The sequence below is a fragment of the Solanum stenotomum genome, chromosome 6 (genome assembly GCF_019186545.1).
Source record: "Solanum stenotomum isolate F172 chromosome 6, ASM1918654v1, whole genome shotgun sequence".
NCBI classification, from domain to species: Eukaryota; Viridiplantae; Streptophyta; class Magnoliopsida; order Solanales; family Solanaceae; genus Solanum; species Solanum stenotomum.
In genome coordinates this window covers 54,796,297-54,816,670 of record NC_064287.1, presented here as the reverse complement: position 1 = coordinate 54,816,670, position 20,374 = coordinate 54,796,297, and the positions used below count along the sequence as shown (strand labels likewise).

At 31.2% G+C, this 20,374-nt stretch overlaps 2 protein-coding genes and 2 pseudogenes across 2 annotated transcripts; 1 reads left to right on the top strand and 3 right to left on the bottom strand.

The window, feature by feature from the left end:
• Positions 1 to 676: 676 nt before the first annotated feature.
• Positions 677 to 4,497, bottom strand: LOC125866909 (26S proteasome non-ATPase regulatory subunit 11 homolog). The gene is made up of 2 exons (XM_049547296.1): positions 4,365 to 4,497; positions 677 to 2,144 (listed from the first exon to the last, which is right to left on the bottom strand). The coding sequence occupies exon 2, from the start codon at positions 2,117 to 2,119 to the stop codon at positions 848 to 850; it is 1,272 nt and encodes a 423-aa protein (XP_049403253.1). The 5' UTR covers positions 2,120 to 2,144; positions 4,365 to 4,497; the 3' UTR covers positions 677 to 847.
• A 2,625-nt stretch (positions 4,498 to 7,122) lies between these two features.
• On the top strand, positions 7,123 to 8,642 carry LOC125868935 (probable xyloglucan 6-xylosyltransferase 3). Its single transcript, XM_049549497.1, has 2 exons — positions 7,123 to 7,566; positions 7,734 to 8,642. Exons 1-2 carry the CDS (start codon positions 7,123 to 7,125, stop codon positions 8,640 to 8,642), a joined length of 1,353 nt encoding a protein of 450 aa, XP_049405454.1.
• Positions 8,643 to 11,673: 3,031 nt separating this feature from the next.
• Positions 11,674 to 13,227, bottom strand: LOC125868934 (cytosolic sulfotransferase 5-like; annotated as a pseudogene).
• A 359-nt stretch (positions 13,228 to 13,586) lies between these two features.
• Positions 13,587 to 17,451, bottom strand: LOC125868933 (cytosolic sulfotransferase 5-like; annotated as a pseudogene).
• Between the last annotated feature and the right edge of the window lie 2,923 nt (positions 17,452 to 20,374).

Sequence of the window (20,374 nt, the reverse complement as noted above, 5' to 3'; positions counted from 1 at the left end):
ACACGAAAGCTCGACATGAAAAATTATATAATTAAGAGAAAAATAGTTTCATCCAATGTATCACATCGAATATAGAATTATATATGGTTTACTTCCTCCAAATTCATTTTCATATGTCTTAATAGTCTATTCGATTATAAGTTTTTGAGAAACAAAAATAGTAATATTTATCGTGGAAATTTAAAATATTTGGTTTAAGTTTTTAGAGAAAAATAATTACCTTTTAGTAGTTATAGATTATTATTCTAATTCTAAGCCAAAATAAAAATAAAAATTGAGAAGCCTAAAAAGTTTTAATATTGATACAAGTATTTTTGAATTGATCAATGAGCACAATTATTATTATACTTTTTAGAAAGCACCTCTAACCAAAAAAATAAAAATAAATTGTTTTGGAATCTTGATCAAATTCAAACATGTAACTATATTAAGGAATTACTTAATATAAGAAAAGTAAACATTATATAATGTCATCTAAAAGGTAACAAGAAGTAAACTTCATAACAGTATTCAAGTAAACAATAAGCATAAACACCAAAAAAAGATAAAAATAACCGAGGTTCAATTTAAAATACAGATATACAAACACAGAGATACAGTCACCATAAGAAAGAAAGCTGATAATTAAGTAGTTCAAACATCTCATAGCATTGATAAACAATAAAGTCATAAAACATCTAAGAAATTTAGTTGAACTTGCTCATTGGTAACTCCAGCCATGTAAGGTTTATACCAAGTTCAAATGTATTTAGAAATGAAGCATAAAACACAACAAAACGCGCTGAAGCTTAAAGCAGTATCTGCTTGCAGCTCAGGAAATACAAGTCATAGATGGAGAATCTGAAACTCAAGCCACTATCTTTGAAGATCTTACAAACAGACTGTCAACAACCTTCCCCATATTTGAAATAGTTTCCAATGTAGCCGGGTAAATTGCGTCTTGCTTAGGGTCCTCAAAAATTACAAGGCATCCAGCTCCCTGGTCCAGAGTTCCAGCAAACTTCTTGTCTAATATCATTTGAGATAACTTCTTCTCAACATGGTCAGCTGGCAACTCAATCAACTCAGCAATATGAGCAATCTCGACTCTTGAGAAAGGCTCAATCAACCTGCAAAGATTCTGCTCCATTAAAGTGTCATAGAGCGAAGAGAGGTGCCTATGGACGATAGGATCTTCATCTAGCTGAGCCTTAAAGTTACGAAGAGCAGTCTCAAAGAGCTTCAAAGATCGCTTGGAGTGAGCATCAGCAACAGCTTTCATTGCATCAACTTCTGGCCCCTGGTAATTCAATCCAACCTTGGTTGATATTATTCCTGCAACATCATCAGCCTGGCTGACCATGATTTTGCATAGCAACATATACTTGAGGCTGTATAAGGCCTGGGGATTTTCAAGGGCATTAAATGCTTCAAATGCCTCATAGAAATAGCTGTAAGCAGTTTTATAATCCTTCTCTTCTGCATGGAGTATCCCACTCTGCAAATCAATGGCACCTTGCTGAGCTGGAGGGACATAAATAGCATTGGCGGCTGTTCGAGCAGCAGTAAGTGCAGCCTTGGCTTTGGGAAGATTTCTCAACGAGAAATGGAGCTGGCTCTCCAGCAAGTCAATCTCCACAAGAAGAAGCTTGTCATCCAATCTTCTCACCTCCTTGATCAACCCTGAAAGGAGTGTCAACGCTTCAGAATACTCTTTGTTTTCCATCAAAAGAGCTGCAAGTTTTGCCTCAACCCGCTGACGAAGGAAAGTTCGTTTCTCCGAACGGGCCCACTGCACTATATCTTTGCAAAGTGTAATCTGAAGGTCAGATGTGCCAGGTATTTTAGCCACCGCATCAACAATTCCTTTATTAACAATTTTGGCTGTTTTTGCCTTGGGTATTAAAGAGAAGAAGGGACGCAACTGGACGAGAAGCTTTTGGAGATCCTCAGCCCTCTTCTCTTGACTTAGGAGGTCAGAGAGATTGAAGATTGCCTGCTCTTTGATCCTTAGGGCCTCGGAAGATGATGAAGGGTTCTCAAGGATGCGGTAGAGAATGGAGATAGCCTCAGATGGGGTTGTAGCCTCAGAAGCCTGAGCTAGTGAATCTGTGGTTGCAGGTAGATATGAAGACGCCATTGTTACAGCTAGCAGATCTTAAATCCTGCAATTTTTAGACAAGAAGGAAATTATATATGTACAAGCACAAAGGAAGCATTTAGGACACTTTGTCTTGCTGTCTTTTACATGGATTCTATTTTGCAGTTAGTCGCTAAAGATGTGAGAGTAGTTAAAATAAAGAAACTGCATTAAGCAATGCCAGCTACTTTGACATAGAAAGCAAAAATTCTCCAATATGTAAGCAAGTGCAAAAGTACTCTTCAGCTATAAGGCTCTAATAGGGCAAAAAAGCTCATAGAAAATATATGACCTAAGGTAAGTATTGATTTAGCTAAAAGTAAAAGCAACTCATTTCTTTGTCCTGATACAAAAGAATAAAGAAGGAAGACGTAAACTTAGAATGAAGTAAGCAACTGCATGTCAATCCAAATGTACCCTTGTCCTCAATTTCCTCCCAAGTATTTATACCTCTGCAATTCAATTGTCCTAGCAACTTGCAGAATGAAGGTTAGCTAGTCTGATGGAGATAATGAAATTTTAGAGAGAAAATCCATTGAGCTGGGATGGAAGCAGAACAGATATTTTTGTGAACCAAAGTGCCGACCAAGCACTGGACACGAATGTAAAACCAGCATGAACCTTTAAAAGCTACAACACCAACACATTCAGAAAGCAATATAACAACTCTATCCTCAGTATTCTTGCACACTGCCAACATTTTAATAAGCACCAGCAATCTTCATTCTAAACATAAAAGGACACAAGTATGCAGTAGGTCTATTAATACATTTTGAAAGGAAAATTGATCTAGGACTTCATCCTGACTTGAACAAAATCAGAGTAAAATTAAACACGGAAAACAATCAACAATTCCATCAGCCTCCAGAAAAGCTTCACAGTTTCTGGAGAGTAAATGGCCAATGACTACCTACATTGATGAAAACTCGAGGTTTCATAAGACTGTTGAATAGGCAGTCAACGTATTTAAGCATTCATGAAATTCTTGAAATTGAACCCCATTAACTAGACCTTACACCCCCAATTGCTGAAAAGCACAATCTGGCAATAAAAAATCCATCTTTTACAGTTCTAGCCTATTTCATCCTTATTCTGTAAGAAAACAGCGCCAACTCCTCAATCCTAAACTAGTTAGAACTGGCCTTGTGAATCTTCAATATCCATTCTATTTGGATCAGTTTCATTCCACTCGAGAAATATCTATCTAACAATAGAGGTTTCTACATTCTCCAAGGATATACAGATCCTTTAAGAAACTAACAAGACTCGGACTTTATGTAAGTATACCAACATGACCAAACCTTAATTCCGAACAACCATTGCAACACATTTAGAGAGCTGTAGAAATGAAGTTTCAATATGCAGCACAAACCAACACAATACACAAAGCATTGTAAAACCCAACTGCTGAAAAGTAACAATTTGATAATAAAAACATTGAATAGGCAGTCATCATATTTAAGAGTTCATGAAATTTAAATGAACCCTATTAACTAAACCTTACACTACAATTACTAAAAAGTCAAAACCTGATGATGAAAATTCCATCTTTTACACCCCTTCCACTTTTTCCCTTTGTTATATAAGAGTATAACAACAATAACTCCTCAATCCTAAACTAATTGAATTGCCCTTGCAAATTTTCATAACCCGAGTTTTGGCTCAATCACACATATCCTTAATAGCCCTAATGTAAGCCACAAGTAGACCTCTAGACTCCAAGCATATCATAGAAATTAAAGCCCAACTGCTTAAAAGTTACAATATGATGTAAAGCATTGAATAGGCAGCCATCATCTTTACAAGCTCATAAGATTCTTGAAATTGAACCCCATTAACTAAACTTTACACCACAATTGCTGAAAAGTGATAAAGTTTCCATCTTTTACACCCCTTTCACTTGTTTTCCCTTGTTATTTCTGTGAACAACAACAATAACACCTCAATCCTGAACGAATCCAATTTCCCTTATGAATTTCCCAATATACCCACTCCATTCACACTCGCTAAGATTACTCTAATACAGATCTCTTAAACAAACTACGAAGACTCCGCCAACTCACCTTATGATTAAACTTAATATCCAATATCACAACACAATGAACATATAGAATTAAAAAAAATAAAATTGTAAAACCCATATCGAAGTTGGTGCTTTTAACTCGCAATCAAAAAAGGGGTTAGGGTTTTTCGAATGTGAAATAAACGGAAGAAGAAAACATAAGAGATGAGATAAGAAACTTACCGAAAGACTTCGCCGGAGAAAGAGATCGCCGAGAGAGAGTTCAAATTGGGGGAGTAGAGCGACTGCAACAAAGATGGGAATCTCAGCTGCCGTGTACAGGAATTAAACCTTGAAGAGGGTTGTGTTAGTAAAAGGGACTATTTTTTTATTATTATTTGCTAAATATTATTTTTTATATTTTTTATTATAAGGTTTTTTTCTTAATGTTCTAGTAGTAATTACTTTTTTTTATTATCATTTTATTTTGTCATTATTATAATTCTACCCCTTCCATTTAATTTTGTTTGTTTACTATTCTTAAAATATATTTATTTCTTTTATTTTATAATTTTATCATTACAAGAAAAGATAATAATTTTTTACATCTTATAGTTAACATTAATTACTTATTTGTTTTTAGAATCTTCGTATATCAATTGATTAGCTACCTAAAATTAATTTTATCGGTGAATGTTCGATTCTCTAAATTGTTAATCTCCTCCTCTATTTTTCTTTTCTCGACCCACAATTTTATTTTTTGACTTTTAAAAAAAAGGTCATAGCGCTGAAAACTTGAAAAACCCTTCTTGGATGCCTAAATAGAAAGAGCTTGGAAAATAAAGTATAAAATGCATTCGGCGAATGCGATTTATGTATAAGTTTTAATCTCTTTTTATTTATTGTTGAAATTACATTATTATCCTTTCCGTTTAATTTTATTTGTTCACTAATTTAAAAATATATTTATTTCTTTTATTTAATACTTTTATCATTACAAGAAAAAAAAAATAATTTTTTACATTTTATACTCAACATGAATTGCTTATTTCTTTTCAGAATCTTCGTATCTCAATTGATTAGCTACCTACAATTTAACTTTATCGGTGAATGTTCGATTCTCTAAATTGTTAATTCCCTTCCATATTTTTCTTTTCTCGACTCACAATTTTATTTTTTGTCTTTTAAAAAAAGGTCATAACATTGAAAATTTGAAAAATCCTTCTTAGATGCCTAAATAGAAAGAGCTAAGAAAATAAGGCATAAAACGCATTCGACGAATGCGATATATGTATAAGTTTCAATCTCTTCTTATTATTATTAAAATTACATTATTACCCCTTTTGTTTAATTTCATTTGTTCACTATTTTGAAAATATATTTATTTCTTTTATTTAATACTTTTATCATTACAAGAAAAGAGAATTATTTGTTATATTTATACTCAACATTAATCACTTATTTGTTTTCAAAATCTTCGTATATCAATTGATTATAGCTACCTAAAATTTAACTTTATCGGTGAATGTTTGATTCTCTAAATTGTTAATATCCTCCCCTATTTTTCTTTTCTCGACCTACAATTTTATTTTTTGTCTTTTAAAAAAAGGTCATAGCATTGAAAATTTGAAAACCCCATTTTGAATGCCTAAATAGAAAGAGTTGAGAAAATAAGGCATAAAACACATTCGACAAATGTGATTTATCTATAAGTTTCAGTCCTTCTTATTTACTGTTGAAATTACATTATTACCCTTTCCATTTAGATTTATTTGTTCACTATTTTGAAAAAATATATATATATATTTTAAATACTTCTATCATTACAATCAAAGATAATAAATTTTTACATCTTATACTCAACATTAATTGCTTATTTGTTTACAGAATCTTCGTATCTCAGTTGGTTAGCTACCTAATATTTAACTTTATCGGTGAAAATTCAATTCTCTAAATTAAAATTTTTAAAAACCCTTCTTGAATGCCTAAATAGAAAGAGTTGAGAAAATAAGACATAAAACACATTCGGCGAATGCGATTTATGTATAGATTTCAGTCACTTCTTATTTATTGTTGAAATTACATTATTACCCCTTCCGTTTAATTTTATTTATTCACTATTTTTAAAATATATTTAATAATTTTATCATTACAAGAAAAGATAATATTTTTTTATTATTCCTGCAACATCATCAGCCTGATTGACCATGATTTTGCATAGCAACATATACTTGAGGTTGTATATTGCCTTGAAATCGACATTGGGAACTACAGGAAGTATCTCACTCTGCAAATCAATTTCACCTTGCTAATCTGGAGGTACATATATAGCATAGGCTGTTGTTCGAGCAGCTATAAGGCAAACTATAGTTATGTTAACGAATTAATGTTTGCTTATATGCGTAATTTTTTTCTTAAATAATTAAGTATATTATTTTGGATTTTCTTTGATTTTAAAAGTTTAGAAATAACAACAATTGATTAAAAAAATCAAATCAAACTGATAAATTATATATACATTTTTTTATGATTATATATATGCAATTTATGCTTTTTTATAAATAATTTTTTAACTATATATTTTGTATAATTTTCAACAAAATTTCATTTTTACCATTAATTTTATCTCTACTAGATTAATATCCTATAGGTCTTAGATATGAATTAAAAATTTATGCAAAAAATACAGTGAGATTTTTGCCTTTAGCTTTTTTTATATTTCTTATAAACTTAATTCAGCTAATTGAACCTTGTACATCTCAAGACATTTGCTTTATTATAAATCTCATTGTAATGACACAAGCAATGTTTGATGAAATAATGGAAAGGAAAAAGAAAATTAAACAATAATTATATATATAGCACTCTTTTGCATGTCATATAAGGAGAACATCCCTGCACGTTTTTCTCCATAATAAACAATATTGTCAATCATATTCTATATATCTAATGCATTCTAGCATGTTATCAACTTCATATCATCACTTTAATTCCAACGACGATGGTCCAATTCACAGCCCTCAAGAGGCTCACCTCAGCGGGCGCCGGCGCCACCCTCCCCACAACATCCAATGGCCCTGGCGCCCGCTCGGTCTCTCGCCGTCGACGTGTCGCAAATTCATTCATCAACCTTAGGCTCACTATCTTATGTGGGGTTGTAACAATCTTAGTGTTACGTGGTAACATAGGCCTTAACAACTTTTCCTCTAATAATAGTCCCTCCCTAGACCAAAACCAAAAACTTGTTGAAGAAACGAATCGGGTCATTGCTGAGATCCGATATGACGATAATGATAACGATGATGATGATAATTTTGAATATCCTCAAAATTCTAGCTATAGTTTAGGTCCGAAAATCGACAATTGGGATTCTACAAGAAAAACTTGGTTGCATGGAAATCCAAGATTTCCAAGCTATATAAATGGAAAGCCTCGCGTTTTGCTGGTAATGTTAGATAGTTTGTAATATTTTCATTTAAAGGCTTTACTTATTAGATAAATGACTTAAAATTCAAATTTGAAATTTAAACAGACATATATGTTCATGAAATAAGATATTCTCTTAAAGGCTAAGTCAATTTAAGAAAAGTTGTTTTTTTTTTCTTCTAATAGGTAACGGGTTCACCTCCAAGTCCTTGTGACAACTCAATTGGGGATCATTATTTGTTAAAGTCAATAAAGAACAAGATTGATTATTGTAGAATTCACAATATTGAAATTGTGTACAACATGGCACATTTCGACAAACAATTATCAGGTTATTGGTCAAAATTGCCATTAATTAGAAAATTAATGATTTCTCATCCAGAAATTGAGTGGATATGGTGGATGGATAGTGATGCAATGTTCACAGATATGGTATTTGAAATTCCATTATCTAAATATAATGGAAAAAATTTGATCATTCATGGATATCGTGAATTATTAAATGAAAAATCGTGGGTTGCTTTGAACACAGGAAGTTTTCTTCTAAGAAATTGTCAATGGTCTTTAGATTTGCTTGATTCTTGGGCACCAATGGGACCAAAAGGTAAAATTCGCGACGATGCTGGTAAAATTTTGTCAGAAAATTTAAAAGGTAGGCCTAACTTTGAAGCAGACGATCAATCAGCATTGATATACATGTTAATATTGAGGAATAATAAGTGGATGGACAAGGTGTTTGTTGAAAATTCGTATTATTTACATGGTTATTGGGCTGGTTTAGTGGAGCGATACGAAGAAATGATTCAAAAATACCATCCTGGTTTCGGAGATGAGAGATGGCCATTTGTGACACATTTTGTTGGTTGTAAGCCTTGTGGAAGTTATGGGGATTATCCAGTTGAAAAGTGTTTGAAAAGTATGGAAAGAGCTTTTAATTTTGCAGATAATCAAGTGCTTAAATTGTATGGATTTAGGCATAGAGGTTTGTCAAGTCCTAATGTTAAAAGAATAAGAAATGAAACTTTTAGGCCTTTAGAGTTTGCTAGTGATCACTTTGACATTAGACATTCTACATTATTTAGAGGCAGTCTATGAAAAATTAAATTTTCTTTTGGTTTTTAGTGTTTTTTTAGAGAAACTCTCTTCCTCGTATTTGTAAATTATTTACGAAGAATATGATCAGTGATAATTCATATAGCTCGATACCAACTCGTTTAGATGAGATGTATAGTTGTTGTAATTTTATACACTTTTTCTTTTCTTTTATGATCAAAATGGAAATTAATTGGTTTTGCTCCCATCTAGTTTAAGTTTTCTAAAACATTGTCATTTATCCATACTTTAACTTATTCTGTAAAGTGGAATTAGTTATGTAAAATATTCTTGTTATGTACATGGAGTATTATTTTCTAAAACCTAGCTTGACAATTACAATTTTGTTCCTCTATCTTTATATATATGGCACACAAAAAATTTGGTATTACTTTCTAATAAAAACAGGCCGTTTGATGCACAAAATATGATCTCACGTATTTCAATTAGGCATAATACATATATTGGCCCCTAAACTTGGCTTCAAATTTTAACTTTGACCTCCAACTTTCATAATGCACAAATAGGCACTTTAACTATCCTACCTTTAAATAAATAAACACGCGATTTTTGGAGCCAAAAGCGTGAAATGCACACGCTGCCACATGTATTAGTGACCCATTCAATGACTGCCAATTATTCAATGCATATGGGCCCGTTTCCCTGTCTATTTGACACCTTTTCAAATAATTTCTCTTTATTTTTGCCTCACAACTTCTTCCTTCACTTTCATTTTGTGGTAAATTAATATTTGAAAATGTCAATTATTCAATTTATAATTTATTTGTCTTATTTCTTTTTTTAATTTATATGTATTCAAAGATTACATTTAAGATACTATAAATTATTAGACTTAATATTTAAAAAAATTTATTACAAATTTGAAAATTACGTAATATACACTATTAATTACAATAATTACTAATTTAAAATATTTTTTCAATCTAATAAGAGCCTACAAACACACTATACGTTATATTTAAAAGTACTATAAATCATAATTAAAATATATTTTTTTTAGAAAATTTTTTGTTGACTCTTGAAATTCTATTGGTGACACATGAATTTGAATAGATGGAACAATATATATTATTGAAAGTTAACAATACTATAAGTTATTCGAAAATGACGTTAATGATTTTTATAAATTATAACAAATTAGCAACTAAAATATTTTTGAAAAAACATACAAAAAATTAGTTGATGAATCAGCCACCACACCGTGGACATGTATGCTTTTTGTGATTAAAATTGAGTTTAAGGGTTATTTTGGTCATTTAAGGATTTTTCTTTAAACTTCAAGCTTTATTAATAGTGATGTATTCATTTTAGAGTTAACATGAACATTTACTACCATATAAATATATATAATTTATTCAAATTTAAAATTTAAAACTATTTATTTAACGTCAATTAAAAATTAACTTTTAAATTAATTATTAGCACGGGCTCTTCATCACTAGTATATAATATAATAAGCGGGAATAGAGAGGACCTTGGGGTCGACACGTGTTCCTTTTTCCTTCTGGACAAAAAAAGACTATACAGGCAGGAGGTCAACCTGTAAAAAAAAAGGGGGACCCATATTTTACTATTGAAGGATGCGTGTTTCTTTTAAATTTCTTTTACCATACTAAATAATTGTATAAAATATTATAAATCACGATAATTAATTACTTAAATATTTAAAAGATATAAAAATATATAAAAGATCTGATTGACTCTTCAAATTTTACCGGTGACGCATAAATTCGGACAAATGAAATAATATATATTATTTGAAAATTTCTTAGAAAGTACTATAAATTACAGTAATTAACAGCTAGAAATATTTCAAAGACAAAAAAAATTGATTGAATCTCAAAAAAAAAATTTAGTACTACACGTGTTCCTTTTTCCTTCTTGCCAAAAAAAAACTTCATTATAATTTTTTTTCGTAATAACAAAATTTTTTATTAAATGTCACTTGCATTTTGCAGTAAACAACAAATAATGCAAAAAAGAGGGGGAAATTGTTGAAAAAAAATATAAAAAGGGTTTAATTGTCCTTTCAATGCTTTTTTTACTGTTGACCCTCAGAATTTTTACATCTGACGCACCTAATTTGAGTGTATTTCACGCATTTTGCCAGGTAGGATCCGAGTGTTTTTTTGTTTAAGTTTTGGATAGTTAAAGTGCCTATTTGTGCACTTACAAAGTTAAAGGTCAAAGTTAAAATTTGAAGCCAAGTTTAGGGGTCAATATATGTATTATGCCTTTCAATTATATGCTTATGCTTTATCTTGCATCGTTATAAGCCTAATTACTTCCGAATCAACAGTGGAGAAAGCTTCATTATAACAATGTAGAGGAATGATGATATATTAAAGCTTCAATATAATTACTTCCCAATCAACATAAAGCTCACTCCATAATATATTAAAATTTCATGTGTAATTAACAACATTACAAAGGGTAGATTTTTATAGGTGTCAACTATTAAGAGATATTTTGAAACTCATACTTAATAAAAGATATGCACTTAAAATAACTAAAATGACATATGAAGATGCTTAAAAACATTTAAGTTTATTATTTTCAACAACCTTAACTTATTATTCATTCGGATGAAGTAATAGAAAAGCTTATTTAAAGTAGTAATTATAAGAAGAAAGAAGTATTGATACACTTCTAAACTTAGAGTAAATTATTAGTTTCGTTTCCAAACTATTGACAGCCTTAAAAATATTCTTTTACTAGAGTAACTGAACTTAAATACACCTCTGATCTGGCCACATGGTGAAATACACCCCTAAATTCTTGCCAAGTTTAGATATGCTTTCAATACTTCTCTCGGCTTTCTATTAAGAACCACACGCTCGTACAAGAGTTTGAGACCACTTGTTATGCCATGTGATAGATCAAGGGTACTGTATTTAAGTTGAGTTAGTCAAGTAGGAGATTGTTTTTAAGGCTGACAATAATTTAAGGATGAAACTAGCTAATAATTTACGTCAAGTTCAAGTATCTCTTCAATACTTTTCTCTTATAAGAATCAAAGTTCAAGGCCACTCCCTTGAAGCTTCAAATTGGTAATCTTGTCAAGTTGCTCTTTCATTTCAGGTGTCATGTGATTCTTCCAATCCCCAACAACTCCTTTTCTGAAATATGCACTATTGTGGATATGAGGGAAGATTGATCCACTCTTGTTAACCTCCAAGTTCTTAAGCCTCTCCAAGCTACACTTGTTCAAAACTATCTCCAAATCCTCTTCATTACCAAAAGGCTTTCCAAGAAACAAGGCTATTTTTGCCACCTCTTTCTTAGGGTCTATCTTCAAGTCTTCATACTTCAAGAATAATATTTTTTGAGCCTTTTTTTTACTTTCTTCCCAATATTCAAGAACATGTTCAAAAAAATGGTCCATACAGATGAACCCCTTTGCAAAAGTACTCCACAACTTCTTCTAAAGGAGAGAAATCTTCTAAACGCTTACGATTATAGTTGAAGAAATGCCACATAGAAATTAAGGTATCTTTAGGATTTCTTGTTATGTATATAATCTTGCAATTATCCGAATTTTTGATTGAGTCTGGCAAAACTCTATAAGGTAAATGAGTGTGAAATAATCTTGGAGAGGGCATGGTGTATAGATCATGAGCTGGAGTTTTTGTAAAATAATTCATGGCCTCTATTGTTGGAACATAAAAATGAGGATTATCCTTAACTAAAAGGTCTTCTTCTTCCTCTTTATTACCTTGCATGATGGATACACATATTGCCTTGAGCCAAATTGAACCTGTAAAACAAACACATATCAGACATTAGAATGAAAATATATAGTTTTGTTTATTAGTTAATATCTTGTTTCCGTTGATCATTAATATGTAAAAAATTACAATTTGGACTTGAAGAAAATATATAATTGATGAAAGACAGGCCTAAGAACTATATACAAGTATAAGGCACTCTTGTAACGAGAATAGGAAAATAAGTTCCATAATGGAATCCCACACCAATACTCTCCTCCCTATGCTCCAATATTCCATCCCCCCCCCCCCCCCCCCCCCCCCCCCCCCCCCCCCCCCCCCCCCCCCCCCCCCCCCCCCCCCCCCCCCCCCCCCCCCCCCCCCAAATCCCCCCCCCCCCCCCCCCCCCCCTTCTTCCCAACACACACACTTCCTCCCCAACCACCATCTCCAACGCCCCTATCCCTCAACACATATAAACGATGTTGTAACAGTATTTAACATTAGAGAAAATTAAGAACACATTTTCCTTTGTACCAAATACACGACCTTAAATATGGAACATATATATTTTTCCACAAGAACATAAAATAATTGATGAATTCATTAATCAAACTCAAATCGATTGATTAATTAATAAAACCTGTTTTCATGGAAGATGCCAAGACAACATCATTAGGTTCTGATTTGAAGGTTGCCTTGAAGACCATGACTGCCTTTATAATAGGAAGAGTAGACCAAAAACCTTCCCACTGATATAGTTGAAAGTTATTCCAAAAATAATTAATTTTGGGCAGTTTCTCTGTAATTCTCTCTATTTCTTCATTATTCACAATTGTTGATGATTTTTCCTCACTCATTTTAGGAATGGAATTGATAAAAATTAGTGGTACTTCATATGGTTTAATTGGCCAAATGATATGTGCGTCTATATATAGGGAAATGAGGAGTCGTTTTAAAAAATATTTACATAATCAAATTACTTTACGTAAGTAATCAAAGATCTATAAAATCTTGCATTTAGTGATTCTAGCATAGTCTATAATTTATAGGATAGCCAAAAATATCATATAGTATAAATTTCTTCTTGGACTTTGTAAAGAAATATTTGAAAAAAAATTCCATCACGAGTTAATTTATGATTTAATTAGCAATGAAAAATCGATTGAATGTAAAGTTATCCTAATTGATGTCCACTCGTAGCTCTATTAGATAAGTATCAAAGTTCAAGGCCACTCCTTCGAAGCTTCAACTTGGTAATCTTGTCAAGTTGCTCTTCCATTTAAGGTGTCATGTGATTCTTCCAATCTCCAACAACTCCTTTTCTGAAAAATGCATTATTTCGGATATAAGAGAAGATTGATCCACTCTTATTAACCTCCAAATTCTTAAGCCTCTCCAAGCTACACTTGTTCAAAACTATCTCCAAATCCTCTTCATTACCAAAAGGCTTTCCAAGAAACAAGGCTATTTTTGCCACCTCTTTCTTAGGGTCTATCTTCAAGTCTTCATACTTCAAGAATAATATTTTTTGAGGCTTTTTTTTACTTTCTTCCCAATATTCAAGAACATGTTCAAAAAATGGTCCATACGGATGAACCCCTTTGCAAAAGTACTCCACAACTTCTTCTAAAGGAGAAAGATCTTCTAAACGCTTACAATTATAGTTGAAGAAATGCCACATAGAAATTATGGTATCTTTAGGATTTCTTGTTATGTATATAATCTTGCAATTATCCGAATTTTTGGTTGAGTCTGGCAAAACTCTATAAGGTAAATGAGTGTGAAATAATCTTGGAGAGGGCATGGTGTATAGATCATGAGTTGGAGTTTTTTAATAATAATCCATGGCCTCTATTGTTGGAACATGAAAATGAGGATTATCCTTAACTAAAAGGTCTTCTTCTTCCTCTTTATTACCTTGCATGATGGATATACATATGGCCTTGAGCCTTGTTGAACCTATAAGACAAGCACCGGACATTAGAATGAAAATATATTGTTTTCATTGATCATTGATGTGTAAAAAATTCCAAGTTGGGATTGACGAAAATATATAGTTGATGAAAGGTAGACCTAAGATCTATATACGAGTATAAGGCACTCTAATTTTTAAATGTATACATGCAACAAAAATATTATTAGGAAAGACCACATTTTAAGAGTGTGTAGGTTAGGTTTTGATGATAAAAAAAATGACTTCGGTAACGAGAATTGGAAAATAAGTTCCATAATGGAATCCCACGCCAATCGTCTCCTCCTTATATTCTCCAATGTATATATATATATATCTATATTACCTTAAAAGTATGAACTCCTAATTTGAATGTTAAATTACTATAATATCCCTAACTTAGGTTGTGACTTTTTCAATGAGTTGTGACTTTTACAATAAGTTGTGACTTTTTTTTTTGAAGGGTTGTGGTTTTTCGATGAGTTGTGACCTTTCCAAAGAGTTGTGACTTTTTCAATACTGTGACTTTTCCAAAGAGTTGTGACTTTTTCAATAAGTTATGAGTTTTCCAAAGTTGTAACTTTTTCAATAAATTATGACTTTTCCTAAGGGTTGTGACTTCTCGAAAAGGTCATGACTTTTCAAATAAGACACAAAAAACATTTGTTCATACTACCCTTTGTTGACTATAAATAGAGGAGTTTCCTCTCAGTTTACAATCACAATTTGTTTTAACTTCTACTCTTCTTCTTCTTGCATTTTAATTTTTTTTGTGTCATTTATTATCGTTGAGTTAGTTCGAAGTTTAATTAGCGGAATATGAGGTACCACTATTCTGATGAAGTAAGTCGTTCTATTCTAAGAGGGTATATTCCATAACTTCGAGTACTTGAAGAAAATAATTTTGATGATATAATAATTATTTTTTTGCTTAATATATACATTAGTATGTAACGTTCCAAATTTTGTAGTCTAAATTCACTTGTTTATGTTAACATTTTCTCTTGTGTCAGAGATTTATGCCTCTGAATATTTTTTTCAAAATTTAGAGAATTGTCATGATTTGTTTTTAATGCTCAAGATAAATGAATGACTTTATTTATTATCACTAATATTTATGTGATTTAGATTCTCGGGAATTTTTCTTCAAAATAGTTATATAAATATTGCCCTTTTGTTTTACTTATATACTATTTCTTAATATTTTAGTATTTTAGACGAAGAAAAGTTCATATGACTTGTAATAACACATGTTGAAGTTTGTATTAGTAATTTTTATTATTTATTCGGAAAAGGGTCAAAATTGCCCCCGAACTATATGAAATAGATCATTTATACCCTTCGTTACATTTTGGGATAAAAAATGCCCCTGCTGTTATCCTAAGAGACCACAAATACCCTCATGAGTTAACACCCCAAATTTTTGTTGACGTGGCAAGCCACGTGGGACTAATCCTTCCACCTAAGCGTTGCCAACTAGGATTCACTACAAAAGAACTAGACCTTTAGCGGCAACAACAGTCGCCACAACAGCTCAGAAAATCGTCACTAAAAGCTTTTAACATTAAATTCTAATTTTGTGTTTTTTTCTTCATTGTTTTTAAAAAACCAAATATGATATCGATTAAGTAGGAATTTGAAGACACTATATGTTTTATTTTTATGTCATATGTAAATGTATAAAATGTACAATGATGCATTATATTTATATAGTAGGAGATTTGAATCGAGAAGTAATTTTGATTATTTTTCATAATAATATTGGATGTTTTTAATATGGATATTGCAAGTTATTTATTTTAGAAAATTAGGTCGCAATTGAAAATTAATTATCATATTTTTTTGTTGAAAAAATAAGTTTTACTAGCGAATGGTTGTTGGAGCCATAGTCGCCACTAAAAATCACTCATGACCTTTAGTGGCAATATTTTGGGATTTTGTGGCGACTTTGTCGTCACTAAAAGTCAAGTTCTTTTGTAGTGAATTTTAGTTGGCAATGCTTAGGTGGAGGGATTAGTCCCATGTGGCTTGCCACGTCACTAAAAAATTGGGGTGTTAACTCTTGAGGGTATTAGTGGTCTCCTGGGATAACTGCGGGGGTATTTTTGATCCCAAAATGTAATGGAGGGTATAAGTGGTCTATTTCGCATAGTTCAGGGGCAATTTTGATCCTTTTACGTTATTTATTTAATAGTTAATTTTATGAGACAAATATTTTCATTAATGCAAATATATATTTATATTTGGGTAGGTATTTGTATTTAAATTAAAGTATTATATATGTCACAAATGTATTATCAAGTTAGCAAGATCTTCTAACTTCAGAGTATATTATTTTAAAATTATCTGAGTTTTTTCTAAAAAAAAACTCACAACAAATATGAAAATATGTGAATATATAAAATGTATTTGTTCTCTTCACATGTTCATAAGACATCTAAACAATTTAATGTGGAATACACATGCAAAGCACATCTGGTTAGATGACAAAAAAAAAATACAGATCAAATATTGTCTATAAGGTAATATTAGTGGGATAAAAGGTTTGCATTAATAAGAGATATATATGACGATCCACATTGAACATTCACAAAAGAATCTGCAATATTATTTTTTACTAAGTTTATTATTCAAATCTTCGCTTAAATAAACAATATTATTTACTATAACGTAACATATATTTTTGGAATTATTATTCATGTGTAACACATGTGTCAAAAAACTAGTGTGTATATATATATATATATATATGCTATTGTGATAATATTTAACATCAGAGAAAATTAGGAACACATTTTCTTTCGTACCAAATACACAACCTTAAAAATGGAACATATATATTTTTCCACAAGAAGATAAAATAGTTGATGAATTCATTAATCAAACTCAAACCAATTGATTAATAAAAACCTGTTTTTATGGAAGATACCAAGAGAACATCATTAGGTTCTGTTTTGAAGGTTGCCTTGAAGATCATGACTGCCTTTAAAATGATAAGAGTGGACCAAAACCCTTCCCACTGATAAAGTTGATCAATGTTATTCCACGAATGATAAGTTTTGGGCAGTTTCTCTATAATTCTCTCTATTTCTTCATTATTCACAATTGCTGATGATTTTTTCTCACTCATTTTATGAATGGAATTAATAAAAATAGTGGTAGTTCATATAGTTTAATTAGCCAAATGATATGTATCTATATATAGAGGAACGAAGAGTCGTTTTAAAAAATGTTTACATAATCAAATTACTTAACCTAATTAATGTGATGCAATGAGAGATCTATAACATCTTGCATTTGGTTATTCTAGCATACTCTATAATTTATAGGATAGCCAAAAAGATCATATAGTATAAATTTCTTCTTAGTCTTTGTAAAAATATATTTGAAAAAAAATTCATCATGAGTTAATTTATGATTTAATTAGCAATGAAAAATCAATTGAATGTAAAGTTATCCTAATTGATGCCCATCCATAGCTCTATTATTTTTTTTTAAAAAAAATCCACCAAAGGTGGGGATTAGGCATAGCACAATCTATGTATTAATAATGAAATTTTGCAGTTGGATATACAACATTGATATACATGTTAATATTGAGGAATAATAAGTGGATGGACAAGGCTTTTTATTGAAAATTCGTATTATTTACATGGTTATTGGATTGATATGAAGAAATGATTCAAAAAATACCATCCAGGTTTTGGAGATAAGAGATGGCCTTTTGTGACACATTTTGTTGGTTGTAAGCCTTGTGGAAGTTATGGGGATTATCCAGTTGAAAAGTGTTTGAAAAAGTATGGAAAGAGCTTTTAATTTTGCAGATAATCAAGTGCTTAAATTGTATGGATTTAAGCATAGAGGTTTGTCAAGTCCTAATGTTAAAAGAATAAGAAATGAAACTTTTAGGCCTTTAGAGTTTGTTAGTGATCACTTTGACATTAGACATTCTACATTATTTAGAGGCAGTCTATGAAATTTAATTTTCTTTTGGTTTAGTTTTAGTGTTTTTTTGAGAAAAATTCTTCCTCGTCTTTGTAAATTGTTTACGAAGAATATGGTCAGTGATTCATATAGCTCGATACCAACATGTTTAGATGAGATGTATAGTTGTTGTAATCTTATGTGTTTTTTTTTTTTTACTTTTATGATCAAAATGGAAATTAATTGGTTTTGCTCCCATCTAGTTTAAGTTTTCTAAAACATTTTCATTTATTCATACTTTTAACTTTTCTGTAAAATGGAATTAGTTATGTAAAATTCTTGTTATGTACATGGAGTATTATTTTCCAAAACCTAGCTTAGACAATTACAAGTTTGTTCCTCTGTCTTTATATATATGGCCTAGCCCTCCTTCTTCATATATAATCAGATTTCAATGGCAATCCAGTTTTTGAAGAAAAAAAATGGCACACAAAAATTTTGATACTACTTTCTATTAAAAACGGACAGTCTGATGCACAAAACATCTCACGTTTACGATCAGAGACACATCGCATCTCAAAGAGTGGAGTCATGCACAAGCAAGGCAATATTAATTCAATTATAATTGCATCATTATAAGCGTAATTACGTCCCAATCAACAGTAGAGAAAGCTTCGCTAAAACAATGTAGAGGAATGACAATATATTAAAGCTTCAATATAATTACTTCCCAATCAACATAAAGCTCACTCCATAATATATTAAAATTTCACGTGTGCATAACAACATTACAAAGGGTAAATTTTTATAGGTGTCAAGTATGAAGAGATACTTTGAAACTCGTACTTAATAAAGGATATGCACTTAAAATAACTAAAAAGACATGAAGACGTTTAAATATTTAAGTTTATTATTTTCAACAACATTAACTAATTATTCATTCGGACGAAGTAATAGAAAAGCTTATTAAAGTACTAATTATAAGAAGAAGTATTGAAACCATCCTTAAACTTAACATGAATTCTTCGTTTCGTTTTCGAACTATTGATAGCTTTAAAAACATCCGCCTCTACTTGAGTAATTGAATTTAAATACACATCTGATCCTGCCGCATAAGTGAAATACACCCCTAAATTCTCATCAAGTTTAGGGGTATTTTCAGCACTTATCTTGGCTTTCTATTAAGAGCTCACACTCTCGTACAAGAGTACTTTGAGACCACTTGTTATGTCACGTGACATAGATCAGGGGTATATTTAAGTTGAGTTAGTCAAGTAGAGAGGTGTTTTTATGGTTGTCAATAAATTAGGGATGAAACTAATAATTCATGCCAAGTTCAAGTATGTCTTTAATACTTCTCTCTTATAAGAATCAAAGTTCAAGGCCACTCCCTTGAAGCTTCAACTTGGTAATCTTGTCAAATTGCTATTCCATTTCAGGTGTCATGTGATTCTTCCAATCCCCAACAACCCCCTTTCTAAAACATGCACTATTTTGGATATAAGAGAAGATTGATCCACTCTTATTAACCTCCAAATTCTTAAGCCTCTCCAAGCTACACTTGTTCAAAACTATCTCCAAATCCTCTTCATTACCAAAAGGCTTTCCAAGAAACAAGGCTATTTTTGCCACCTCTTTCTTAGGGTCTATCTTCAAGTGTTCATACTTTAAGAATAATATTTTTTGAGGCTTTTTTTTTACTTTCTTCCCAATATTCAAGAACATGTTCAAAAAATGGTCCATACTGATGAACCCCATTGTAAAAGTACTCCACAACTTCTTCTAAAGGAGAGAGATCTTCTAAACGCTTACGATTATAGTTGAAGAAATGCCACATAGAAATTAAGATATCTTTAGGATTTCTTGTTATGTATATAATATTGCAATTATCCGAATTTTTGATTGAGTCTGGCAAAACTCTATAAGGTAAATGAGTGTGAGATAATCTTGGAGAGGGCATAGTGTAGAAATCATGAGTTGGAGTTTTTAAATAATAATCCATGGCCTCTATTGTTGGAACATAAAAATGAGGATTATCCTTACCTAAAAGGTCTTCGTCTTCGTCTTTATTACCTTGCATGATGGATGCACATATGGCCTTGAACCATGTTGAACCTGTAAGACAAACA